The 26,376-nt window shown below is 43.0% G+C and overlaps 1 protein-coding gene across 7 annotated transcripts in view; it reads left to right on the forward strand.

Moving 5' to 3' along the window:
* ARVCF (ARVCF delta catenin family member) overlaps positions 1–26,376 on the forward strand; it is a 428,382-nt gene that overhangs the window by 295,729 nt on the left and 106,277 nt on the right. For all 7 annotated transcript variants that reach the window (XM_034791689.1, XM_034791684.1, XM_034791683.1 and 4 more), the window contains 2 exons: positions 5,010–5,168; positions 19,452–20,056. In XM_034791689.1, coding sequence (XP_034647580.1) covers positions 5,043–5,168; positions 19,452–20,056 — 731 coding nt within the window. In that variant the 5' untranslated portion in view covers positions 5,010–5,042. The remainder of the gene's footprint in view (positions 1–5,009; positions 5,169–19,451; positions 20,057–26,376) is intronic.

Genomic DNA, 26,376 nt, shown 5'->3' on the forward strand with positions numbered 1-26,376 from the left:
CTCCACTGCAATCCACTAAACAGAAGGAGGGTTATTAGATGGACATGCTTCGAATGTTTTTGAAGAGTGACTGTTTTGGTGGGGAGAGGTAATCTGTAATTTAAACGGTTTCATAAGCAGAGAATAAAATAAAACAACTTTTCTGTCTCAATGCAGGATGTGTGATCCTTCTGGGGGAGCTTATTCTCTTATTAAACAGATATAAAATAGTCACTTTGATGGAAAGATAACTCTAGGAATCAAAATGATGATGGTTCTAGGGACTGCAATATACTAATGCAAAGTAGGCCCTTGGAGATATTTCTGTATGGCAAATCATTCTGCTTTTAACAAAACAAGAATTACTATTTTACGGTTCTTGCCTGAAATGTCTAAAGATATTTCAACTGCACTAAACTTTTACAGGCTGGGGATAAATTGATTTTTTTTTTTTTTTTAAACAATAGCTTGTTTTTTAGAGGCTGCTGGAAATTTAAGCACAGCTAAACAGGAATGTGATTCATCCACTGACAAAAAGCAAGGAGAAAAGTATTGATACGCTTTCTCACTAACTGGAATGGGACCTACTTTATTAGAAAAGTAGTGTTGACTTCTGATTTTCTTGTGACAGAACCAAAGATATGATGCCTTGTATAATGCCTCATACATTACACTCAGTGACTTCTCTTGGTGACACCTTGCAAATATGCTCATTTATCACAAGAGCACTCTTGCCATGATTTTATGTAAACGCTCTTACATTTTTGTGGTCTGACCATTACACTTGAAAGGTTAAATGAGATGTTGTGGTCTCTGGAAGGCAAGGCAGAGAGTAACATCTCTGTCCTGCTGGAGCTGTCAGAATTCTGAACATCTTTCCCACTGACGAGGATTGGATAGGAGCCCTCTTCAGAGACCGTCTGTGCTGTTGCTTAATCGCTGTAAAGCAATGGCTCAATCTCAACTTTCTCATATTGGGATCCATCTCCCATTTAATAATATGGCAAGAGTAAGGTTGTCACAGCCCCTGGACAACTATTCATGATCCCCAGAATGAGAAGCCCTACACTGAGTGACACCAAGCATGCTGCTTACGTTTGCCTGGTTAGTACCCTAGCAAAGTGAGCAAATGAATGGGATGTGGGTCCAAACTGGAATCTCCTGCTGCATGACAAGGATAGGAAACTGCCACTAAGACTAGCCATTGAGGGAACCATGTTTGAACCATTACAAGTCTGCACAGACTAGCAAATATCAAAATGTCCGTCAAGTCAAGTTTGTACTAAGTCCTTAAATAATTGAGCTGAACTGGTTAAATGTTTGAAACATTGGCTTCATGCAGAAACCTGTTAAGCAAAGGAAGTGTGCGGGATATTTTTGGAGCTATGCAGAGAGATTCATTTCTGATGCTTTTTAAAGAATTTGAAAGTAGAATTGAGTCCTGATTTCTGTGATTGAGACACAAAAACCATGATAATTGAAACTAAACATTTTATTTTTTTTCGCATTGTTGTTACTTTACCAAAAACTTGAGTCAGGAACATTAAAAAGTTTTTGGAGCTCAAAGAGCAGCCTCCTGGAAGTCAACTCGGGGAACAGGAGGTTGGATGACATTCCACCCTTTTCACTCGCATGTCCCTGGATAGTTCATTCAGTAAGAAGGTAGATCTATGCAAATGCAACCTGGGTAGCTGTCTGCATTGGGAAATCTACCTTGAACTAGGCAGGCTTTTAATCTTTCGATGCTCAGGACACTCTTTTCCAGCTGATAGCAGGCTACATTAGGAATGCAAATCCATATAAAATCTCTCAGGATCATCATTTTAGAAGAAGCCACAGGATAAAAACAAGCACTAGTGTTCATTTAAAGTCAGTGTGCTCTAGTCTGCAGTTCGCTCATGTTTAAGTACCAGGCTTTAAAGATTTTCTATGCCCACAGGCAGCCCGGATACAAAGGGAGATTTTTTTTTTTTATTATTATTTTTAAGTAAAAATATCACAAAAAGGACAAACCATTTTTTGCCTCCTTCAATTTTCCTAAAAACATGGTTTGCCTCACAAAAATTTAGGGAAGGAGGAGAGAAACTAGGTAATCCAGTGGCCTCAAAATGCAGCCAGAAGAGTGAGTGTGAGTAAGAGAGAGAACAAAATCCTCAACTTCAAAAGGTATGGGGATTTGATACCATCTGAAAGTTGGCAAGGAAGGTTACAGGGAAGGGAATACAATGGATTATGTTGAATGGACTTGGATATTGTGTAATTCTGTTTTACAGTGAAGAATAATGGATGGTCCTGAATTTTCAGTGCGTTACAATGTGTAAACAGCCTTCTGATTATAATGAACCTGCACTTAAGGTGAAACTTTTCTGTCGGTTGGAGAAAATGGCTTCACTATAAGGGGCTGGAATTAAAGCATATGGTGTTTTTGTTTTGTTTTTTTCCTGGAAAATATGCAAGACTGAATAGATTTTCCACAGGACTTAATTTCCCCTTTAGCCTGTGGTGATAAAACAGAAAATGACTCTTAAACTGCAGAATACTTGCAAGATTCAGCATGTATCACAAGTCATTGGCATTAGTGATTAGAGAAATGAAAGCTTGCAAACTGCTGAAATGAGTGATTTCCTGTGGGATTTAAGCATATTTAGGCTGACAAATTTTGCAGTATTAATTATGCTGTGATTTCAATGGGAAATGGAGTTGGGCCTGCTTGCGCCACCAGTAAATTTTGGTCCAGGATGCATATTCCTTTTATGATTTGCCCCCTTTTCTGTTTGGTCAAGATATCCACCTCCAGCTTAATGCCTGTACTGAAGTCTGTGACAGGGTTAATATTAATGTCTATCTGGACATGAAAACTATTCACTAGTTAAAATATAAGCCCGAATTGCAATAACCGGTATTATCCGGAATGTCAGAATGTAGCTGTAAATAAAGTAAACTGAACAAGGGCACCGTAACCAGCTTGCTTCAAAGAAGGTTACAGATCATGTGAAGATTAAATGAAATATTTTTTTCCCTTGTAGAGTCTAACAAGAGAATTCAAAAGCGTTGCTTCTGTTCATCGGCACAAAGTCCACTTGAAAGTAGCCTCTCCTTCAAGACTCAACAGAAGGCATGTCACCACCTAGGATGCTAGCCAGCATACAATGGGGATGAAATGTAATTTCCTAAATAAAATGCTACAAAACAATATGTGGCACTTTCCTAGTGATTACACTGCTCACAGGTGCAGGATATTTAAGTCTTAACATAATAAAACTCAACACCTGCATGGGAACAGTTTCATCCTCATCATTTTATTTCCATATGAAGTGAAAAGAGATCTTGACTTACCCACAATCATTTCTTAACAGGAGCGGTTAGCATTGCAATTGATTCTACACAGGACATAATACTTCGCTGCTATTTTTTAAACATTTCATTATTGAAATAAGTGTAAAAGGAATATCACAGATTCCTCTTACATCTAGTAGGACTTATCTCTGTAAGCATAGGCCCCGATTCTGCTTTAGGCTCTGTACTCTTACGCCTGTGCACAGCCCACTGGCTTTAGAGAGTACAATGAAAGGAACTGTTATACTATTGTACCTTGCCAAGGATTGCAAGTGTTTTGGAAAAGTCTTATTTCTCAAGCTGTAAACCAGTGTTTCATTGTCCATATATTGTGACACTTCTGAAATTCATTCATCCATCAGGAATATCTCTTCTGATTTCTGTTGCTATGTGAGGCACACAAATTGCACAAGGAAAAACACAGAAATGTCTGCTTGGGAGGCAGAAGAATCATCTTCAGATAGCTTTCCTCAAGAGAACCTTCCTTTGTAGAGAATTTTCATTCTGTTCAACAGTGGACTATATAAGGTTGCCAACTTTGATTTGCAGAAAACTGAACACCCTTGCCCTGCCCCTTCTCTGAGGCCCCACCCCCACTCACTCCATCTCCCCTCCCTCTGTTGCTCGCTCTCCCCCACCCTCACTCACTCACTCCTTTTCACTGGGCTGGGGCAAGGGATTGGAGTGCTGAAGGGGATGAGGGCTCTGGCTGGGGGGGGTGGGGCTGGGAATGAGGGGTTTGGAATGTGGGAGGGGGCTCTGGGCAGGGGCAAGGGGTTGGGATGTTGGGAGCGGGTGCGGGCTGTGGGAGGGAGTATGGGTGCAGGAGGGGGCTCAAGGCTGGGGTAAGGGGTTGGGGTGCGGGAGAGGGTGCCCCCCCTCCCCCGCCGCTCCCCGTTGGCTGCTGCACCACTGACCAGGCATTGAATTGCCTTATCAGTGGTGCTGACCGGAGCGGCTAGGGTCCCTTTTCGACTGGGTATTCCGGTCAAAAACCAGATGCCTGACAACCCTAGTTGTCAATCTTGTGTATATACTACAACTTTTAACTGAGATTGTAACCAGTTAGGCCTTATCTATACTGTAGGATATTCAGCAGGGAAAAATTCCCACTACTGCTACCACCAGTTCAGTTGTGCGATTCTTTGGCTAACCATATTTCCTTAATTATCATCACTTTTGACCAAGTAAGATATGTGTTGGCATACTGAGGAACTAGAAGGCCTTGATAAATTATTTATAACCTTGTTATACACTGCTACTGAGGTCTGAAGAGTGTATTTTATCAGTTGGAAATAAGTTTTTAATACTAAATAAGATTAAATGCTCTGAAAGAAATGGTCCTGTTTACTGTGGAACATGGTGGTGTTTTGGTGTTTTTTATGCACAGATACTCCACTCATCCTAGATTGGGCATAGCAGGGAAAGTGCAAATCAAGTGTCTATATGAAGAAATAGTCTCCTGTAAATGGGCAATAAATGCTGAGTCTTTGATGTTCACTTCAAATGATCTCCACTTACTAAGGTTATTCAGGCCAGCCTACCCTCCGCTAGTTATTCTTGGGTCAGTAAAGCCCTCCCTTCTGAATCTATATTTCCAGGCATCTGACATCTTGTACATTGTTTAAAAACAAACCCACCCTTCTACGTAGTGACAGTATAAATGACAAACATGTTCCATTTTTATTTCTTAGGAGCAAAGCCCCAGCAACCAGACCTCAATAACAATGATGCAAGAGCCTCAGGAGATGGTAGAGGAGACGGTTACTGTTGAGGAAGACCCGGGTACTCCTACTTCCCATGTGTCTATTGTGACTTCAGAAGATGGAACCACAAGGAGAACTGAGACTAAGGTAGGAATTTCTGGACCATGCTGAGTATGATTTGGGGGCATTAGAAGGGTTATTTCAAAGGTAAGGTTTGCTCTCCTTTTTCATAAGAGGTCCATTGGGGAGAAATGGTAAAATTTTAGCCTCACACAGGAATTTAAAAAAAATTAGTGGCATGTAGAATAGAGCAGTACGATAATCATGCCTCTGTGTGTGTCTCAAACTATTTACAATCCTTAGTAACAGTGTGAATCTGCTTATTGCTTTGTTCCTCAGAAAATAGTTTTCCAGTTTCCACAGATTTTGTTTTAAATATCACCACAATTGCACATGAGTAAGGCTATGTTTTAAGTCACGGGTATTTTTAGTAAAAGTCATGGGCAGGTCATGAGCAGTAAACAAAAATTCACAGCCCATGACCTGTCCATGACTTTTACTATATATCCTAACTAAAACTTACGGGGGTGGTTTGGGGGGTTGGCCGTGGGGGCGCTGTAGATGCTGGGTGCGGGGCATGGCCCAGAGGCACAGTGAGTGATGGAGAGGGGGCGTGGCTCGGGGGTGGCTGGGGCAGGCCCTACCCAGCTCCTGGGAAGCAGCGACCTTAGCTCCATGTGCTGCCTGCTCCACCCAAAGTCCTGTTTCTGCAGCTGCCAATGGTTGGGAACCATGGCCAGTGGGAGCTGTGGGGGCAGTGGCAGCATGTGGCACTAGGAGCTGAGGGACAGGAGTTCCTGTCGCCCTTCTGGGGAGCCCCCCCTCCCCTCAGGTAAGCACTGCCCCACACCCCATCCCCTAGCCCTCAGCCCCCCCCCCACCCAAACTCCTGCTGCTCGGGGGCGGGGGGACCCAAGACTGCCCCAGCAGCAGCCACTGCGACTGGTCCAGGGGCTGCCCAAGCTGCTCAGGTGGTTCCCGGGCCAGCTGCATCGGGCTGCTGCAGAAGTCATGGAGCGGAGGTCGTGAAAAGTCATGGAATCTGTGACTTCCATGACCTCTGTGACAAACACGGGGCCTTACATATGAGTGATTCAGTATAGTTTCTGTCAATACCACGTAGGTAGACTATCAGATTCATTATGAATATAGATGTTACTACTGGCCTTCCTTTCCTTCACTCACTCTGCTCTTGTTTACTCCCCTCACTTTGTCTTGTATTAGGTTAGTTTCTATTTTCCATGAGACAAGTATTGTATGTTTGGAGCTCCCTGGCAAGCTTTGCAGAGCTCTTAGAATAGCATTGTACCTACAGTTCTGGACCTCAGCAGTTACGCTGACATCTTTACTAGGGTTTGGTCCAGTGAAGGGTCAAAGATGTTTCTATTTTTAAAACTATTAAACAGCATTCGTTAAAATGAGATTGTCCAGCTGTTTCCCCCTTAGATTGGACATAAATAGTCAGCCAAAAAACGTTGTACAGAAGTCACCATGTTGGTGTTTGTGAGTTTGTGTTTACTGGCGTTCCAGAATTGCAATCCCTTAAGATATTCATTCAGAGTGTCAGTTCTCAAGCTAAAGGGGCACAATTCCACTAAAGTCAACAGAGCTGCACACGTATACACTATTTGAGGATCTTTGTGTGTATGTACTTTTGGCTGTTCTAAATGCATCTTTAGATAGTCCCAAAAACCTGGCCTTTCCGAGTAAGTTCATATATAGGATTTAAAAACCACCTCAGCCTCCTCCCATTTTATTTGTGGGATTTATAGTTCAGTATTTTAAGATTTTAAAAACCGTGTGTTACATCTTTAAATTATATGGACTAAGTATATTTATACCTTTTTCTAGCAAAAAAGTATACAGGGAGGAAGTAATAAATTTAGATGCTGATGAAATGGAGCAACTTTTTAAATAAACTAATTATAATGCATATCTTTGAGACTCTCTAACCTAAGCCTTGCAAAGGGATACAATGGTTGATGTGACCTAAAGGGTAATGGAGTTTGTAAAAATAGCAGAGGCCTCCTTTCCATACAATGGCTGTTAGATAAGGGTACCACATGGATGATATAGTTTGTCCAAAATAGTCATACTGCTGATAAGCAACATGTTCGTTCTCCTAGCATGAAGAGTGTAATCTTATCTTACATGGTATACCTGCTATTTCACCATCTTCCCCACATACCTTAAACAAATACTGTACCTGTTCTCTCTCACTCACACTCTCCCACACCGTTTTTCCCATGCACTGAAGATAATCCTACACAGAAAAAGATGTTTAAATTAAGATGTTGATATCAAAGAATAAACCTATTTCAGGTACATCCCAAGCATTTATAAAATTTAGTAGAAAATTGACATGGTTTACGAGTTGGGAACATAGTCCAGTGGCGGATTAGTCACTGGGCCAACAGGGCCTGTGCACAGGGGCCCCGGCCAATTGGGGGGACCTGGAAAAATGGGCACCCCCGTGCTCTGACCCTCTCCGCCCACACAGCACTTCTGCCGGGGAGCAGGGTCGGGGCGCGGGAGCTTATCCCGCTCCACCTGCCAACCCAGCGCTCCTGCGCTCTGATCCCTTCACCCCCCTGCCCCTCCACAGGAGCTCCAGGCAGGTGGTGTGGGGCAAGCCCCTGCACTCTGACCCCACTGCCCCCCAGCAGGAGTACCAGGCAGGCAGGGGAAACCCCTGTGCCCCAACCCTGCTCCACCCCTCAGGAGTGCTGGGTGGCTGGAGCGGGTCAAGCCCCCACACTCTGACCCTTACCACCCCCATCCCCCCGGCAGGAGTGCACGAGGAGTGGGGGGACTGCAGGTGGAAGGGGTGGGGAGGGACCTCCACTTGCTCTGGCCCAGGGCCCCACAAAACTCTAATCTGCCTCTGCATGGTCTTTTCATTTATGTCACTGTTAAATGTGCTTCAGTCTATGTACTAAACCCAGGGGAATTTTGGAACATAGAAGAGCCATTTTACTAAAGGAATAGTTCTGTTAAAGTCCAGTTTTGATTCAAGAAGTGATGTTGAAATGTCCAAAATGCAGGTTGGCCAAACCACTTGTAATTTGGTGAGAAAAGGCAATGTGGTTTTAAAGGGGATCACCGCTATCTTTGAAAGTGTATACTTTTTAATTCTATATTTTAATATGGTTTAGATTTTAACAGCCACTTAGAAATCCAACTGGTCTTCAGCTTATATATTGGCTTGGTAGCAAATGCAAAAATGGAGACAGAGTTGCAGTTCATTTGCTAGTGCTTTGCTCTGGAAGTTGATTGGCATTATTCTAGTTGGGTGTTTTTATAGCTCCCGTCCATTGCAGTATCTGAGCATCTCTCAAAGAAATTTGTTTCATGGTTACCCCTGTGAGGTATGGAAGTACTGTCCCCATTGCATAGATGAGGAGGTGGAGGCACAGTCACACAGGAAGTGTGTGGCAGATTCCAGATCTCCTGACTCCCTCCCAGTCTTGTACCATAAGACTGTCCTTCATCCCAGAGGTTTAGGTACTAGTTTGGGATTCCGGAGACCCAGGTTCAATTCCCTGCTCTACCGCAGGCCTCCTGTGTGACTTGTGATAAGTCAGTCTGTCTCTCTGTTCCTCAGTTGGAAATAATGGGACTTCCTTATCTCATACGGTGAGGATAAATACATTAAAGACTGTGAAGGGCTTAGATACTATAGCAATGGGCACTATGGTAGTACCACCCGCCAGCTCACCTGTCTTTGAGATGCCCTTTATGGTCATTTGTGACAGTGAAATCTGTTTGGCGCAACAAGTGGTCAGCGATGACCGTTAATCGCTCTCTTGTCACAGGCCCAACCATCTGTCCACTTGGGGTTTGATCTGCCCAGGCACCTGTGGTCATCTCTGAACTGGTTTCGAACAGGACAGGGCAACTGTGTGGTCAGTCTCTTTAAATGGGGGTTTTCTAATGACCCACGGTGCAGCTGCAGTCAATTCTGATTATGTCACATATCCTTGATGAGTGCCAACTTGTTTTGATGGCAGGCTGCCGGTTCTCCTCCTGGCTGATGATGACCCCCTCAAATGGCTGAGCACATTGCGCGTATGCTGAGTACTACAGTAATAAAATAATAATGAAAAGCTGACATAGATTCACCCAGAGCTGGCTTTTACACATCTTGGCCCAGGACTCCTAGCAGCAGAAAAGGGAGGGAATGATTACAGCAGTGCAAGGAATCGTTACCGTTCCCCTGTGTTTGGGAACTCCCAGATGGCCAATGCAACTCCCCAAGTGAGGGCGGTGTTGGATGGGGAGAGGATATGACAGCATATGGATATGCTAATTTAGTACATCCCCCTAGAAAACTACCACTAGCAAGATTCCTAAGGAGTTGCTGTCACCCCAGTGGCTTAAAATAGTGACTCTAGCCCTATTTCAAGTGTGCACTCACTTTTTTGCACCCCTTTTAAAAGAACAGTATTTCATACACTAGAATTAGGACTGTCTTCAGACACATAAATGTTAAATCTATTTTATGTAATGTTTAATGCATTACTTTAATAAAAGTGGTATTAAAAATTGACATGGTTCCTGTTTTATGTCTATATATACACGCTGTACATCCCACTCCCTACACCTCTGTCTGTCAGCCAGCAGCTCATCTTTCCTTGCAACTCCCCCCAAATGCTATGCAAAATGGGCTCTAGCCCAATTTAACCCTTCCCTCATCTGAGACTTTACTCCTACCATGCACTGGTACAGATCGTGTTCCACTTACCACCTCATGCATTACATACCTACTTTCCTCCCATGTTCCAATCAATTTCCCTCCAGATTTCCAGGCAAACCATCAGTCTCTAGCTCAGTTCTGGTCCATTTCCGCCCCCCCCCCATCAGTAGGTCTCCAACTGGAGGCTCTGATGCCTTCCTCCATCAGACAGGAGCTTCGGAGTATGTCTACACTAGGCTTTTTACCTGGAGTTAATTGATTGCCAGTGAGCTTGCGGTAGTTAACTTGTTGTTGTTGTTGTGTTTTTTCCAAACTACAACCCTTTGTTCTTTGCCTTAGGCTGAGCCCTCATACCTGGGGCAAGGCTTCCTTTCACCCTCACAGCAGGGAACATTCTTCTGGGAAGTGCCAGGCCAGCCACTTCCCCCAACTGGACTTTCCTTCAAGGGAGCAGTAGTGCTAGGTTGACTATTATGCTGAATGCAGTGTCTTAAAGACCAGAGAACCCAATGATCTGCTCCTCCACCAGCCAAATGCATTCGAGGAGCTTTCCAGGGTCCCACTTCCTACCATGGGATACCTCTTCAAAGACTGCTTCAGCTGTGTTTCTGTGACTGGCATGACTAACTCACGCTGATATTACTTAATTTGATGTGCTGTTTAGAACATGCTTTTGGGTTCCACAGATCGAGAGTGCATTTTAACTTTTAGATTTTTGGATTCCTTTTCATAGACTCATAGAAGATTAGGGGTTGGACGAGACCTCAGGAGGTCATCTAGTCCAACCCCCTGCTCAAAGCAGGAACGACCCCAACTAAATCATCCCAGCCAGGGCTTTGTCAAGCCAGGCCTTAAAAACCTCTAAGGATGGAGATTCCACCACCTCCTTAGGTAACCCATTCCAGTGCTTCACCACCCTCCTAGTGAAATAGTGTTTCCTAATATCCAACCTAGACCTCCCCCACTGCAACTTGAGACCATTGTTCCTTGTTCTGTCATCTACCACCACTGAGAGCAACCTAGCTCCATCCTCTTTTTGGAATCTCCCTTCCGGTAGTTGAAGGCTTTATTCACTTTAATTTTGCATTTGAGACTTCGGAGCTAGAATTGAAATGTAGTGGCTGATGTAAATGTGAATGCTCCTGCACAATGCTGTTCCCTTGTGCTTTCTTTTATACCTGTTGTTTCAGAGACATAATATGCTACTGTCTTTTTCAAAGTATAATTAAAGTAAATAGCCTCAACTCAGAGGCACTGAAATTTGACACTGTGCTTTCCCTTTCTTCTTCTTCTTTTTCTCTTTAAAACTTCCTATTGCCGTGAGTTGTGTTAAGAAGGCAATTATTGAGTTCTATTAACCCATCTTTTAAATGGAGAAAACCTCCCTTCATTCCACATTTTGAAATGTACTTTCTGTGATTGCTTTGCAAACTATTTCTCGTTGTTTAGTGTACGTACCTTTCTGGCTTGGTCTTTGCATATCATTCACGGCACAAAGGATGTATCTGATATACTCCATCTCAACTTTACAGTCTCTCCTGGAAGGCAAATATCTAGCATGTTAAAACAGTGAAGGTCACCTTGGGGAGGAAGCTACCACATTTAGTTTCTAGCATAGGAACACTGCGGCAGATTAAATGAAGCCTGTTCTTCAGTGGTTGAAGAGCACTTAATAAAGTAAGCCAAATTATTTCCGTGGGTTTATTTTCATTCATATATATATATATATATATATATATATATAAAAAATGTTCTTTTCTCTATTTCTGGATATTTATTGTCATCTGCATTGGAATGCTAAATGCTTTCCAAGAGAGATTTTGATCCTCTTTTTGCATAAAGCAATGTACCTACGTTTTTAGATAGGCTTTTTTGTTTGTTTTTTGGTGTTTAAAAATAAAAGCTGTCCGTTGAGAACATGCACACTCTGCCTCATGCTTTCCAGTGCTCACCAGGGGCCTGATCTTGCAAAGTGCTGAATAGCTGCTCCTCCCATTGTGGGGATTGAAAGTGCTTGTGATTTAAGCCCTAGATTCCTGAGGTGTCACTTAGCCCCATAGTGCAGCCTTACACTTAAGCAGAGTTTTTTGAAAGGGCTTTAAGGGGAGGAGGTAGGCACTGCAGCTGGAATGAGTTTCAGTGGGAATTGAGTACTTCACTCGCTTAGGCCTCTTTGAAAATGTCATGTTTAAGTGGAAGAGGGGGAAACTTTGAGCCTTCCTTTTGAAACTCTGCAGGGTCGGTTCTTACCCAGCATTTAACAAAAAGGTAAAGCCTTGAACCCATTTGGCCTGATAATTTTACAGTCTATAGTTCAAAAATAAGCACTCGGAAATGTCAAAGTGTTTTTATCCTTGAGTGCTTCCTTCTTTCCTGTTTCTATTTTATGACACAATTTCAGCAAAATCTCTCTTGTCCTGTCAGTTTCTATAAGATATTTAATTCATCTGAGCTGTGGTGTGTGTTGTGTGGGATTTTTTTGTTTGTTTGTTTGTTTTTTAAACCCCACAACATGGAATGTAAGAATTCTAGGCCCTACTTAATTAAATGGGGTTCATTTGTACAAAGGCAAGCCATTTAAACAAAATCCTGATAGGATCTTCTTCTGTATTAATGTTTGCACTTCACACACTTTGAGGAGCTAATATGCACTGTGAGCTTATCTATCCAATCACCTCTAATTTGGGGTCATTTACAATAATTGCGGTAGGTTTTTTTTTCTTTCCCAGTTTTTCTCATTTGCTGTTCCTGTGACTTCAAGGCAGGAAAGAAAAGTGAGAAGGAAAGGAAAACATGCAGGTTTTTGAAGTGTAAATGGTTCTGTTGGCAAATGCATTTCCAGAAAGAGAACTGGAGGAAATATTGCTACACTACATCGGCCTCAAATTAAATATCAAAAATTGTCACCTTGTAAATAGTGTCCAGGCTGACACATAAACAATTTAATTGATGTTTTCATTTTTTTAAAAATATTATCTAGCTGGATTTGAAATACAATTTTCAGAAGTGCCCACAGGGATGTTTGCATGAATGCTTATTGTATGGCAAGCTCGGATGTAAATCTACAGCACTCCAACATGCTGTGCACTAGCTGTCCATGTGGACAGCACACTAGGGAACTTTAAGTGCACAACAGCAGGGTTCACATGGACAGTTGAGTATGTGGCACACCGGAGTGTTGTAGATTTCCATCACAGTTTGCTTCTCACTAACTCATAATTTAGACATGCCCTAATTTAGGAAACCTAAAGCTCATATTTGAAAATGATTCAGGAACTCCTTTTTGGCAATGATCGTTAGACTTCCTAAGTCAATGCTGAGCAGAGCAGTACCCAAATACCTTTTGAAAATGGGGTTTAGGCATTTTTGAAAATTCTACCCTTGCTTTAATTTAAATCAAACCTAGATTAGATCAGGGATTCTCAGCCTGGAGGTTGCGAACAAGCTCTAGGGAGCTGAAACCACCCTCTCTTTATGGAGAATTGTCCCAAAGTCTTTTTCTGATGTACCATGGATTCACAGTATGGAAAAGGCTAAAAACTTCTAGACTAGGTAATCTATCCAAAAACTACATTTGAGTGTATCGGAGAGTGTCTTCCTGGGTGGAGCCTTTAGGCATTCCCATAATACGAATTGTAGACCTTCCAGGATAAGAGCTGAACAGTTGGCTGACCAGTAACAAGCCCAGTGCTATGGCAGTTGTGCTCGTCATGAACAATGCGCTCACCTGTTTTCTCCATTCTTTCGCTACTCGCAAATGTGTGGAATATCTATTTTTCTTTTCAGAGGACCGAGGATATACTTTTAGTTGATTAAGGGAACTGATTCTTCACTTCCTTCTCTGAAGTGTTACATAATGCTGCTATGCCTTCTTAAACAATCTCTACCACAGAGGGAACTGTGTTGCAGTGGTTGGTAATGTGTATATGTATGTATATAGGACCTGATCTTGCAGAAACTTAGAAATAGAGTTGGGCGAAGTTCTTCAGTTTATTAGTAAATTTGCTGAAAAATGCAGTTTTGGGTCGAATTCAGCAAATAGTTTCAGCCAAAAAAAAACCCCCAAAATTGAAATTGTTCATTTTAACATTTTAGAAATGTCATTTTGAAATGAATCTTGAAATGTTTCATGTGACCCAAACAAAACTACCTCAGTATCAAGAAAAATAAAACAAAATTCAGTTTGTTTGAAACAAACCAAATCTATTTTGTTCACCCATCGAACTGAAAAGTCAATGGTTCGGATGAGGAGTCCCATTGAATTTAATGGGACTGTTTGGGCCAGTAAGTATTGCTCTAGATTGGGCCTGTGGTCTGTGAGGAGCTTTGGCATCCTTTAGAATAAAAGGTGCGGAATGTGGTAGTTCTCAGTTGGGATGGCTGTAGTCTTTATTATTAGTGTATTGGTATCAGGGGAACAAAAATATATAAGAAGAGGATCTTGCTACATTATCAGCCTGTCAAATCTGGCTGTGTCCCTGAAGGGAATATGGATGAAACATTCAATTGAGTTAAATTTCTTTCAGTGAGGGGTTTTTGTTCTTGGGGTTTTTGCTTGATTAGAAGCCTAATAAATGGAACTTGCTTTGTGTGCTGACTAGTTGTTTCTAAAAGCTTCCTTTCATTGTGCTGTGGGTGAGAAAGTGTGTTAAAACCATCACTAGATGCACTTCCTCCCTGTGACAGAGATACTAGTAGAAACTCCTGTTATCTCTTCTCTGGAAATAGATCCTGTACAGGGAGAACCACCTTGATTTTTTTTCATTATTTTACCACTGGTTATCCTAAGATAAAGATTTACCGTAATGCACAAATGGAATGTTCCTTTTGGTTGATCATTACAGAGTCTTTCTGGCTGTCCCAATTCTTTCAGATGTTGGTAGGGGATCACGTGTCTTTTGGCAAACACTATGGTTGAAATTGTGCTAGCACCATTATGTTTAATCTGCTTCCATGTGGCTGTTTCCTTCCGGGTTTTAGGATGGTTTGCATGACTAGCAGATACATTATAATTATTTCATATAGCTATTCTAAATGGTGCTATGGGCATTATGGCAATAACAGATGAGTATGTAACATTGTACATGTGCTTATTTCAAAGATCAAAATACCCCTGTGGACACCAGTGTCAGGTACCAGCAGAATACCTACCAATCTTGGCTGGGACCTCTAAATGCTACCTTAACACACATACTAAATAATGTATAACAAGTTGCCGAAGAACTGATTTTAAAACATTTTGGTTGTAACCTTAAATATATAAAATAATTTTGGATCCTGATTTTTTTTACAAAAGCTTTGCAAGCAGCTTTGTGAGTGAAACATAAATGCCATTATCTTTTATCTTCCAAATAAGAATTATTTTATTCTGCAGCAAAAGAATGAATGTGAAAGGAGGAAATTAGACAAGCTCCAAGAGAATTGACAATGGAATTTTTTGGCAGATGTGGATGTTCGTTGTGTCCTCTTTTTCTCTGCATTATCTCCCTACACACACTTTTTTTTTTCCCTTTTGGTACCAAGGATCTTCTGTTCTGTGGATTAAAACCTGTTTCCCACTTTTTGTGCTGTAGTCATGGCCCACCCATGGGTGTATTGGCTGTCTCACATTGTGTCTGATGTTGCTAATTTTAGGAATGAATTAAACATGACAAACAGAAATTGCACACTTGGCAACAGGAATCTTAAAAAAATAAATCCGCGTTCTAGGATGTTACCTGACTTTGTGTTTAATAGTGCAGAGAGTAAAAGTTTCATGAGCATATAGTTGCTATTTATGTTCTTATGAGAGCTAAAAAGAGGGAACCCTACTTTTTGCACCCAGTAGGATTGCCTTTGCTGTCTTTCAGTATGCAAAAATCTTTTTAAAACCACTTTAACCCTCTCTCACTGTATCTTGTTCGTGGATTCTGCTCTGAAAGTTCAAGACTACCAAAAACTGTAACCTAGTGTGTTGTGTGTTGCTGCTGTAGAAAAGTCCCTGCATGCACCAACCCTGAGAGATTGTTTTCTAGCACTTTAATGTAGTTTTGTGTTTTGGAGTTGGAGAGGATGGTACTGAAATGTAGTGCCTACTTTCATGTCCAGATACTAGCAGCCACCTAAGTTATTTGTGGTACTTATTTTAACCCATACTCTCTTTTTCTGTAGAAGTTCCTTTAATTGGATGACACTGATGTTAATACATAAGACTTCTGATTGTGTTGTGCAAATACTGTGAAACAAAAAATGAACTGCCAGATCCTATTAATTCAGTGAAGCTATTATTTCTCTTTTAGGTGAGGTTCTCTTTCTTTTAGCTTACCAGAACACAAAAATAGACTAAGCTGCAGGGAGGATACTAATTACTAAGGCAAACCCTCAGGATGCTGAGGAAATCTCCTTCAGCTCTTGTCCTAATGACAGAAAAGATCATGTTGATATCTGACTATGCATCATTCAGCTCGTGATGCTGTTTAATTATGCTGTTGGTGGGGAGCCATTCTTGCCGTTTTACAGACTTACAGGACTTCATTATTTCATTAGGCTGAAGTATCATTTGATTGCAGATTTCTATGGGAAAAATGCTGTTTGGGTGAAATTTTCCTGTTCACACTTTCCGTGTCAAAACATCTGGCTGGAGGATATGTCTGGCACTGCGTCAAAAGATGTGCTCTAGTATTGTTTTAACAGTGGCTTGGCTAATCTGGTCAGTGATCGATATTTTTTAATCAAAGGCTGTAGATCAAAATCTCTCAATTTGGGCTTCTGAGCCACTGAACATACCAGAAACAGATTTAATATCTGCCATTTTACTCCATGTACACACAGCACTGTGCAGTTTAGAGTAAGAAAAGTGCAACGTACTTACACTTACCCCTTTAACTCTCTCCATAGTTTCTAATACTTGGTTTAAAAACTCTCTCTCATTTATTTTTGTTCTTTTCCAATGGGTAATACAAGCTAGTGTATTAATTCTTCCTCTCACCCCAGTGTTTCTGATGACACAAATTAACATGACTCTCTAACCTCCTTATATGAGCAACAATACCTTCCTTGATGCTAGCATAGCTTTCAGAATAGTGTATATTAGCCAGTTGCTACTGCAGGTCTAACAGGAATCTTTCACTTTCTCCTTTTCTTATTGTGGGTTACCCGTGTTCTGGAAGAGAGAAATCTTCATGCTTCAGAGCTTAAGCCAACATTTGTTGGGGGTTAGGAGGAAACTTTCCATAGGGACAGATTATGCCCGCACTTCTATGGCAGGGTTTCTTGCATCTCCTCTGAAGCAGCTTTTACTGGTCCATTGTGATAATTGGACCACAGTTCATCTTCGTGGTAAGCTCCGCTGTAAAAAGTGAGTAAAAGTTCGTAAGATGTCACAATAACCTATAAGAAATGTTTGATGAGAAAAGGTGCGAAAGTGAGAGACTGAATTAGTCCAAACGGAAAGACCAACTGATATAATTCAGGGTTTATGATAAGACCATGAGCAAGGGAAGTGTGGGCCTGGAATCAATGAACCAAAACTGGTGTGTCAGAAATTAGGCCTATTGGGGAACAAAATAAGGGAAGATGGACTACTCTGCCCAAAGCTCACTTTTGGGGTTCTTAGAAAGAAAGACCTTGGGAGACAAATTGGCTATTGGAACAAGCTTCACCATCATAGCTGCCATGCTCACTGACTCCTGGGAATCGGGCCCTTCTTCGTTCTGATGCTGAAAAATGTCCTGAGCAGACTGGGCCAGAGAGAGAGTCCCAGGTAACACTGCCACGTCCATGGGCTCCCGCTGAAACCCAAACACCATTTGGAATGTGAGATTTTATTCTGATCCCCACCCTCCTATCCCCACTATATTTCTTCTCTTTCCTATCCCTCTCTTTTGTCCATCTAATGAAAGTCTGGTTTAGCCGACAAGACTATATTTTGCAATGCAGCTGTAAGCCTGTGACCAGAAAGAGGCAGCTGATGCAATGCCCTAAACAGCTGGAAAGCTGGTATAAGTTTGTCAGGTCTCAGAATAGCTAAGACAAGACCATATGACGTGCCTGCTGTTTTCAGCAATGAGGTTGTAAATTAGTCAACACCAGAGACAGAAACTGTGTTTTCTATCTTTGCTGTTCTATTCCTGACCCCTTTATGTGTGTTGGTCTTGTTTTGTCTTCTAGGAAATAAGATTGGACTTCAATAAAAGCAGCAATGACAGCTTTAGACTATCTCAATTAACTTTTTCTCTTTTTCCCCAAAAGGACAGTTATTATCATCTTTGATACCATCGAAGAGACTGTCTGACAAACTGTATTTTCCTTCTAAATCGGGGGGGGGCAAACTATGGCCTGCGGGCCGGATCTGGCCCGCGAACTATTTTAAGCCAGCCCGCGAACTCCCGCTGGGGACCGGGGTCTGGGACTTGCCCCGCTCTGGCGCTCCAGCTGGGGCACTGGGTCGGGGGCCTCACCATGCAGCTCAGCCCCACTCTGGCGCTCCAGCTGGGGCGCTGGGTCGGGGGCCCCTCCATGCAACTCAGCCCTACTCTGGCGCTGCAGCTGGGGCGCTGAGTTAGGGGGCCGCACCATGCCATCCCCTCCCGCATCCCACACCTCTCATCCCCAGCCCCACCTCAGAACCCGCACCCCCATCCGGAACCTGCACCCCTCCCCACACGCCTACCCCTCCTGCCTTCCTAATCCCTCGGTTCCATCCCAGAGCACCTTCCTATACCCCAAACTCCTCATCCCCCGCCCCACCTCAGAGCCCGCACCGCCAGCCAGAGCCCTCACCCCCTCCCGCACTCCAACCCCAATTTTGTGAGCATTCATGGCCTGCCATACAGTTTGTATTCCCAGATGTGGCCCTCAGGCCAAAAGGTTTGCCCACCCCTGTTCTAAATACTCTCTCCAGCTAAACAGAAGAAGGGATGTTGTTAAAATGAAAGCTTTATTTAATATTTAAGGCATTTGAAATGTAAAGTGTTTTCTGTACCTTTAATGAAGGTTTCTAGTGTATGCCAAACCCTGAACCTTGTTTAACACTGTTTAATGTTGGACTGTGACTGGGTCATGTTTACACCTTTGACTCTTTTGGTCTCCTTTTATTTATTTTTTTCATGTCTTTGGATGATCAGTGTGAAGTACCCAAACAGTTTAAATCCACTTGGGGTTGGAATAAACAGGATTTATAAGGAGAAAAAGTAGTATTGTGCATAAACATAACTTCAATAGACATGTCTGAAACTCGGCAAAAGGTCATCTAGATAGGTACGGTTTGGGATGGCTGCAATAATGAAAGTCTTACATGGAGTTATTTTAGATTGCCATCAGTGTAACTGAGAGCAGTCAATGGTTTTTTGTAGGGGTTTGGTATGAGAGGTAGAGGAGTGGAGCTTAAGGGAGAAAAAGTTGTATTACTTATAACTAGAATATTAACAACCTTAAATTCTGTCCCCTTCGACTCTCTAGCTTCATATAAGATCAATTTTCTAATTGCTAAAACAGCATCCTAAGGCTGGTATGGAATCTTATTAGTCCGTTAGATAACCTAGTGCCTGCCAGGATTTCACTTGCAGTATGTTTTCCAGAGTCTTTTCTAGTCTAGTTTTAGATCTCCTCACTAGAAATTTCCCTTGAACTCATCCTAAAACTTAAAGCCAGACAGAAGTAAAACATTAACATCTGTATTGGTTTCTGCTTCACAGGTCACAAAAATGGTCAAAACAGTCACCACTAGAACAGTTCGCCAGGTCCCCCTGGGGCCCGATGGTCTGCCGGTAATGGATAGCTCCTCTCCCATGGGCAGCTACACAGATTCAATAGACAGAAGATACATGAAGAATGGTGAGCGTTACATCACACCACAAGCTTCATCCACGTTGACCAGATCTTACAATAGCTACGATTCTTATCCCGACGCCCACGACAGCCAGTATCGCCCTTTTATCAGCCACGATGGCTATGGAGACCTAGCTGACAATTATGGCAGCTTGTCCCGTGGCATCAACTACCGTCCTCGCTATGCCTACATGCCAGGAAACAGTTACCGGCCAGAGGATGGTAGTTTCACCTTGCCAAGCAGGAGGGATAACTATGGTCCCATGGCCCAGCCCCAAGTGCCAACAGGCAGCAACGTTGACTTGAATCGCTCCCAACCAGAACGTTTCCAGCCAGAGCCTTATGGGTTGGAGGACGATAACCGGAGCCTCGGGGTAGATGATGAAGGGTATGAACTGGACCCAGATTACTCCACAGTGAACCGAAGAACATCTGCAGGGGTGCCTGAGAGGGGGAGACCTCACAAAGGAAGGTAAAATCCTGCGGCCGAATATTTGCGATCCTCTCTGCAGCTATTTTAGTGATTTATTTTAAGCTTAAAATGTTAACCTCAAATAGTCTGCATAAGCTTCTGGAGTGACGAGCAGCAAAAACAGCCACAGTTGCAGTCAGTGTGGCCTTTCCATGAACAGCTAACCTTTTATAATCACAAGAAATCAAAATGACCTAACATATGTGCCAAAAAAAAAAAAAAAAGGAATGAGTGTAGAACTTTAGCTTGGGTTTCCAACTCAGTTCTGATTCTGGGTGTGGAGATGGACTTTCCCAAAGGAATTCTGTCTCCCCCAGTCAACGTTCTTATAGTCCTTCCCTGGAATCCCGAGGGACAGGGAGATTGAGTGGGCTCCTTTGGAGAAAAGTTGACTCCCATGAGGCAGTGGGCTTTCCTAGGGAAGACCAGCTTGCTTACCACAAACCAGATAGAGACCTTGCAATACATAAGTTACCAAACACTATGTGAAAAATGATATATGCTGTGTGTGCAAGGATCCTTTCCCCAAATTGCAGGGCAGCTTAGTTTTAGATTATATTTAGAAAGAAAAAGTGCTGGCTCTTATAAAATGGCTATGTTGCATTTTTATTTGTAAAGAGACAGTTTGTGACTATATTGTGTTGTCTCCCCCATCCAGTGCCAGGGGAGAAATGGACTGGTACATTTTGTGAGAATTTTGACAGGGCCCGAATGTATCTGTCTCCCAAATAGGAATGTTAAAATTAACAACTGTCTGGTTACAGTTCTAAGAGACTTAGGGCCTGTCATTCCCTGTTGCTGAAGGAATACCTCTTTAAATAAGTACACTCCGGTGAGATATGCAGCACGTTCTGCTCCCAGTTGAACCCACCTGGGAGATAAGGGTGCTCAGCACTTCATAGGAAGTGCATGTAAATTGGACCATTATTTAGTACTGTCAGACCACATGAAGGGAAGAAGACAACATATGTATCACCCTTTACACGACTAGAGAGGCTAGTCACAAATTGCTTCTGCTCTAACCACTTTCCTGGGAGATGTTCTGCTTTCTCTCACAGCCCACGTTTTGCTAAGCATTCTGGAACTCCTGTCACCCACATCGGGCTTGCAGAAACTGGTTCTTGTGAGAAGAATCATGCTTGGGAGCAAGGGATTTCTTTTCAGTTGAAATCACACATTGGCTTTCTAAACCTTGAAAGTGTGTCATTTCTAGCGATGACATATACTGACTTCTCATTTGTTGTGTCCCTCTCCCTCCCCCCCCGGGTTGATTTAGTTAGAATACAAGCCTGGTCCGTCTCTGAAGGATGTGTGCTTAATTTCCATTATTTCTCATTTAAAATAAGTTAAAATCTTGAGTACAGTAACCTGGGTCTAGTTCCATCAGCCCCTCCATTGGAGATTCCTTCTGAAGACGCATAAAAGCAAATACCACCAAACTGGCACCAACAAACAAACAAACAAAAAAGAAAAGAAGCCAGAGCTGTACAGTAGCCTCTGGAAATTCTACATGATGCAAGCCTACCTCTTTCTCTCACACTTACATACATTGGGAGTTGAAATGAACACTAATCTGGCAGCTGGTGGGTACTGAAATATTGATTGATTTACCAAACTTGAATAACCTCGCTGTTATCTAGAGGCAAAAAACTTTTTACAGCCCTTGTTAAAAGCAGTCAGGCAACAGGGGACTTTAATTTTTGTTACCGTTTTGCAAACTGCATGCAGGATGAATATCTAAATACTCTTAGAACCTATCAATTCTGCAGTTTCAAAAGTCTGAAACATCCCCTTTGATTTATTGTTCCACAACAGTCTTGTTAGAACCAATTTACAGTTTTTGTTTTGCATTTCTTTTGTTGTTTTTCCATATTTAATATGATCAAGGGGCTTTGACAAGCAATTAATCTGAATGTGGCAGTAAAGTTTAGCTCGTGAAAACATAAGAGGAGTGAATGAGGTCTACTTCATAAAATGGTTGCTCTTAAACATTTATAACTACTCAAAGAAATATTTAAACAATTAAACCTATGTCTCAGGTATGCCCTTGATCTATAAGAAGCTAACGACAACAAATAGTGCTTCATGTTTAATGATGAAGCCCCAATGTAATTAGTGCGTGATTACAGCTTTTTAATTCTCTTTAGTCTATTCATCTTAAAAGTAAAGTTACTGCCTGTCAGGCTGTCTGGAGTAGCTCACAGCCAAGAGTGCCAACCTCAGGGAAGATACCCCAAACTAGTGGTATGTTCTGTTAGATTTCACCAACCCAGTAACAAATGTGAACTCCTAGATCACTGAAACAGTCAGACTGTCTGGACTCCATGGTAAATCTTGATATCCAGGCAAGCTGGACTTAGTGATAAATGGTCACTTACACCAAAAATATTCAGGCTACTTCCAGACCCAAAAGACCAGTCACTTGCCCCAGATCAATTTGTACCTTAGATTTCACATCAAAGACAACACTGGTAGCCAGTCTTGTAATAAATTTAACTAAAGGTTTATTAAGTAGGAGAAAGAAATGAGAGGTATTTTACAGATTAAAGCAAGCAATCCTATATACATGAATGAGTTTGTCTGCGATTCAAAAAGTGTCAGATATAGTAATCTGTCAGCATTGAATGTCTTTTTAGGGCTTAACCCAGGTCAACAAACTTATATTTTATCTTGTAGCATAGAATACAGACATTACAAGTAAGATTAATGCATGCAGCGATTTACAAGCATTGTATAGAATCTAAATGCATTCTTACAAGTCTAACACCTATCTTGAACAATATTAACATATAGGTGAGCTGGTCTGGTTTCCAGCTATGAATTTGTCAGTGCTCCACTAGGTAAGAGCTGGCACCTGGTTTACCAGCATCACAGTGCCCATAAAAGGTAATAAATTGATGGCACTTGAAGCTGAAATCCTCTGTGCATAGACTAGGATGATGATGACAATAGATGCTTCCTCACACAGCTCAACAATTGTGCCTCAAAGAAGACTTGGAGGGATCCTTTTACATTTGAGACAAGATGTCCGGTTAATTTTCATGTCCATTCGGTCTTAGACTGTCTGTTGAAACTACTCCCCAAGGTTGCAGACTGTGGTGGCAATTTGTGTTGTGGATATTTATTCTCTAGAAATAGGAGCAAGATCAAGCTTCTTTTTATACAGGCCACTGATTGGCCCTGAGATGTTATAGTCCTTTTTCCATTTAGGCCTAAATAAGTAGTGATGGAAGTGTCTCATAACACTTTTAATATCTAGTTTTTGGCAATAACCCATACCTGATTCTTCAGAGGAAGGCAAATCCCAAGGTAATGTATGGAGCTACTGGCGCGATGTTGCAAATAGTGGAAAAATTAAAGGATAAAAGCACATTGTGAGCAATTCGTCTTCACAGGCAGATAGAATAAAGAAGGTTGAGGTTGGTGGTGTCTATTCTTAACACACTCCCTACCAGATTTCTCTCAGCACAGTAATTGTATGAGCGCAAGACATACAATGATCCTCATCAATACCTTCAGGGAAGGTACTGCTCACAGAGGAATGCCAGAAGGGGTATTAGGGGAATGGTTGATCCCAAACCAAAGCAGACCTGGAATTAATCACTTCCACAAAAGAAACTATAAAAACTTGTGTACAGAGGAGGAAATTGGAACAAATCTAACCCTTCTGAATTGGCTTCTTTAAGACTTTTTTAAGACCGAACCAGGCACAGGACTTTTTGCAGTTGACAGTGACCTTGGTATTCTCTGTGAGTTGAATTCAAACATGCCTGTGATAGATGCTGCAGAAATACCTCAGATCTGCCCTAGCTTTGCCAACCCTCTTGCTGCTCCAGTTCCAACATCCAATTTCCTAAGCAGGGATGAATTGTGCAAGGGATGAATTGCGTGTGGCGATTTTTTCAGGTGTCAACAAATATTCCCTGGAGTTTGGAAAAGACCAGCGGATTTATTTTGTCCCATGTCATTTTCAGTAAAGGTAGACAATTCTAGGAATAAATTACACACAACAAACATAATGCCAGCATGTGGAAATAGAATGTTTGAGAACAGATCACTGTGTACTACAGCATCTTCTGCTCCTTTGTTGTGTGGAGTTGGGAATAAGCTGGACTCTTGTTTGGATGCTTACCCAGATCATGGCAGAAATCCAAGTGTAAGACTTTTTTTAATGCAGTTTCTTCTCGGCTATTGCTACATTAAGATGTTACTAGAGTTTAAAATAATAAACATTGTGATCTATCCCTGGTGCCAGAGTTACTGGACTTACTCCCATTCCATCCCAGAAAGCTTGGATAAAAGCTAGTCATCTAGGTCTACTGCATTGTGTTGAAGTGATCTAACTCTATAAGTAGAGGATCCTAGTCAGGTGGGTTATATCTGCACATTGCCTTTCCCAGTTGGTGGAAGTTTTTATCCACCCTCCGATAAGGCAGCTGTTGACAGTGTTCTCACTCTCCTCTCATCACTGGCCTAATTTAAACCAGTTGTATTTGAATATAAATTGCGGGGGGGAGAGGGGAACATTCAGATCTTCTTCAAATACAGATGAGTGTACAAAGGCAATTTTTCCATCTGTTTGCACTCCTGTGCATGCGGCTGTGTTTGTTTTGTAAAGTCAGTCCGCCATTCTGGCTTTCTATATTGAGAGTGTTTGGATCATACGCATTTTTAGAATGGGCCCCTCAGTCCGTAAAATTCAGAGTTCAGGCAACTTTGTTGTTGATATTAACGCCATGTCCCCAACACTGGAGTGAAGATGTCAAAACAGTTTGTGTTCTCTTGCAGGAGGTAAAACACAAACATAAACAGCATCAGGTGCAAAATTTTCAAAACCTGGCCTGTAGTAATGAGTGCAATTCTCCATGTACTTGGACTAGTGAACGAATAAGGCTGCCAGGTGTCTGGTTTTCAACTGGAACGCCCGGTCAAAAAGCGACTCTGGCGGTTCCTGTCAGCACCGCTGGCTGGGCTGTTAAAAGTCCGGTTGTTGGTGCAGCGGGGCTAAGGCATGCTCCCTGCCTGCATTGGCTCCACACGGCTCCCAGAAGCAGCAGCATGTCCCCCCTCTGGCTCCTGTGCATAGGGGCAGCCAGGGGGCTCTGCGCCGTACCCCGCCCCAAGCGCCAGCTCTGCAGCTCCCATTGGCCGGGAATTGCAGCCAGTGGAGCTGCGGGGATGGTGCCTGCGGTTGGTGCAGTGTGCAGAGCCGCCTGGTCGTGCCTCTGCTTAGAAGCCAGAGGGGGGCATGCCGCTGCTTCCGGGAGCTGCCTGAGGTAAGCGCCACCTGGAGCTTGCACCCTGAGCCACCTGCCCCAACCTCCTGCCTCAGCCCTGATTCCCTTCCTGCCCTCTGAACCCCTCATCCCCGGCCCTAGCCCAGAGCCCTCAACCCCCAGCCAAAGCCCTCATCCCTAACTCCCTGTCCCAGCCCTGATCCCCCTCCGAACTCCTCGGTCCCAACTCGGAGCCCCTTCCTACACTCCAAACCCCTCATCCCCAGCCCCACACCTGCAACTGGAGCCCTCACCTCAACCCCCTGCCCCAGCCTGGAGCCCCCTGCTCCCCATACCCCTCATCCCCAGCCAGAGCCCTCACCTCAACCTGGTGCCCCCTCCTGCACCCCAAACACCTCATCCCCAGAGCCCGCCCACACACACACACACACACACACACACACACACACACACACACACCACGCCCCAGCCCTGATCCCCCTCTGAACCCTTCAGTCCCAGCCTAGTGCACTCTCCTACACCCCAACCCCTCATTCCCAGCCCCATCCCAGAGTCTGCACCCATAGCCAGAGCTCAAACCCCCTCCTGCACCCCAACCCCTCATCCCCATCCCAGAGCCCCCTCCTGGACCCCAAACCTACTCATCCCCAGCTGCCAGCCAGAGCTCTCACCCCTTCCCGCACCCCAACCCCCTCAGCCAGCCAGCTGAAAATGAGCAAGTGAGTGAAGGTTGCGGAGAGGAAGTGACAGAGGGTGGGAGGATGGAGTGAGTGGGGGTAGGGTCTCGGAGGAGGGGTGGGGCGGGGAGCTGAGCAAGGGTGTTCGGTTTTGTGTGAGTATAAAGTTGGCATCCCCATGAACGATTGTCACTACATCATTTTTCCTGGCAAACGACACCTGGCAGAATTTTAGACCGATGCTGAAGCCCCTTTGAATGTGCCCTTGTATGTCTAAAATGCATATTTAAAAAAAGAATTAAACCACCAAAGTATGTCAAATACAAGACTAATTAACGTCTGCCTGCATTCCACAAACTAGTGCATTGAGTGAAGGCTTCATTCATAAAGGGACACTGTAAAAGTT

Source organism: Trachemys scripta, chromosome 15 (assembly GCF_013100865.1).
Source record: "Trachemys scripta elegans isolate TJP31775 chromosome 15, CAS_Tse_1.0, whole genome shotgun sequence".
Taxonomy (NCBI): Eukaryota; Metazoa; Chordata; order Testudines; family Emydidae; genus Trachemys; species Trachemys scripta.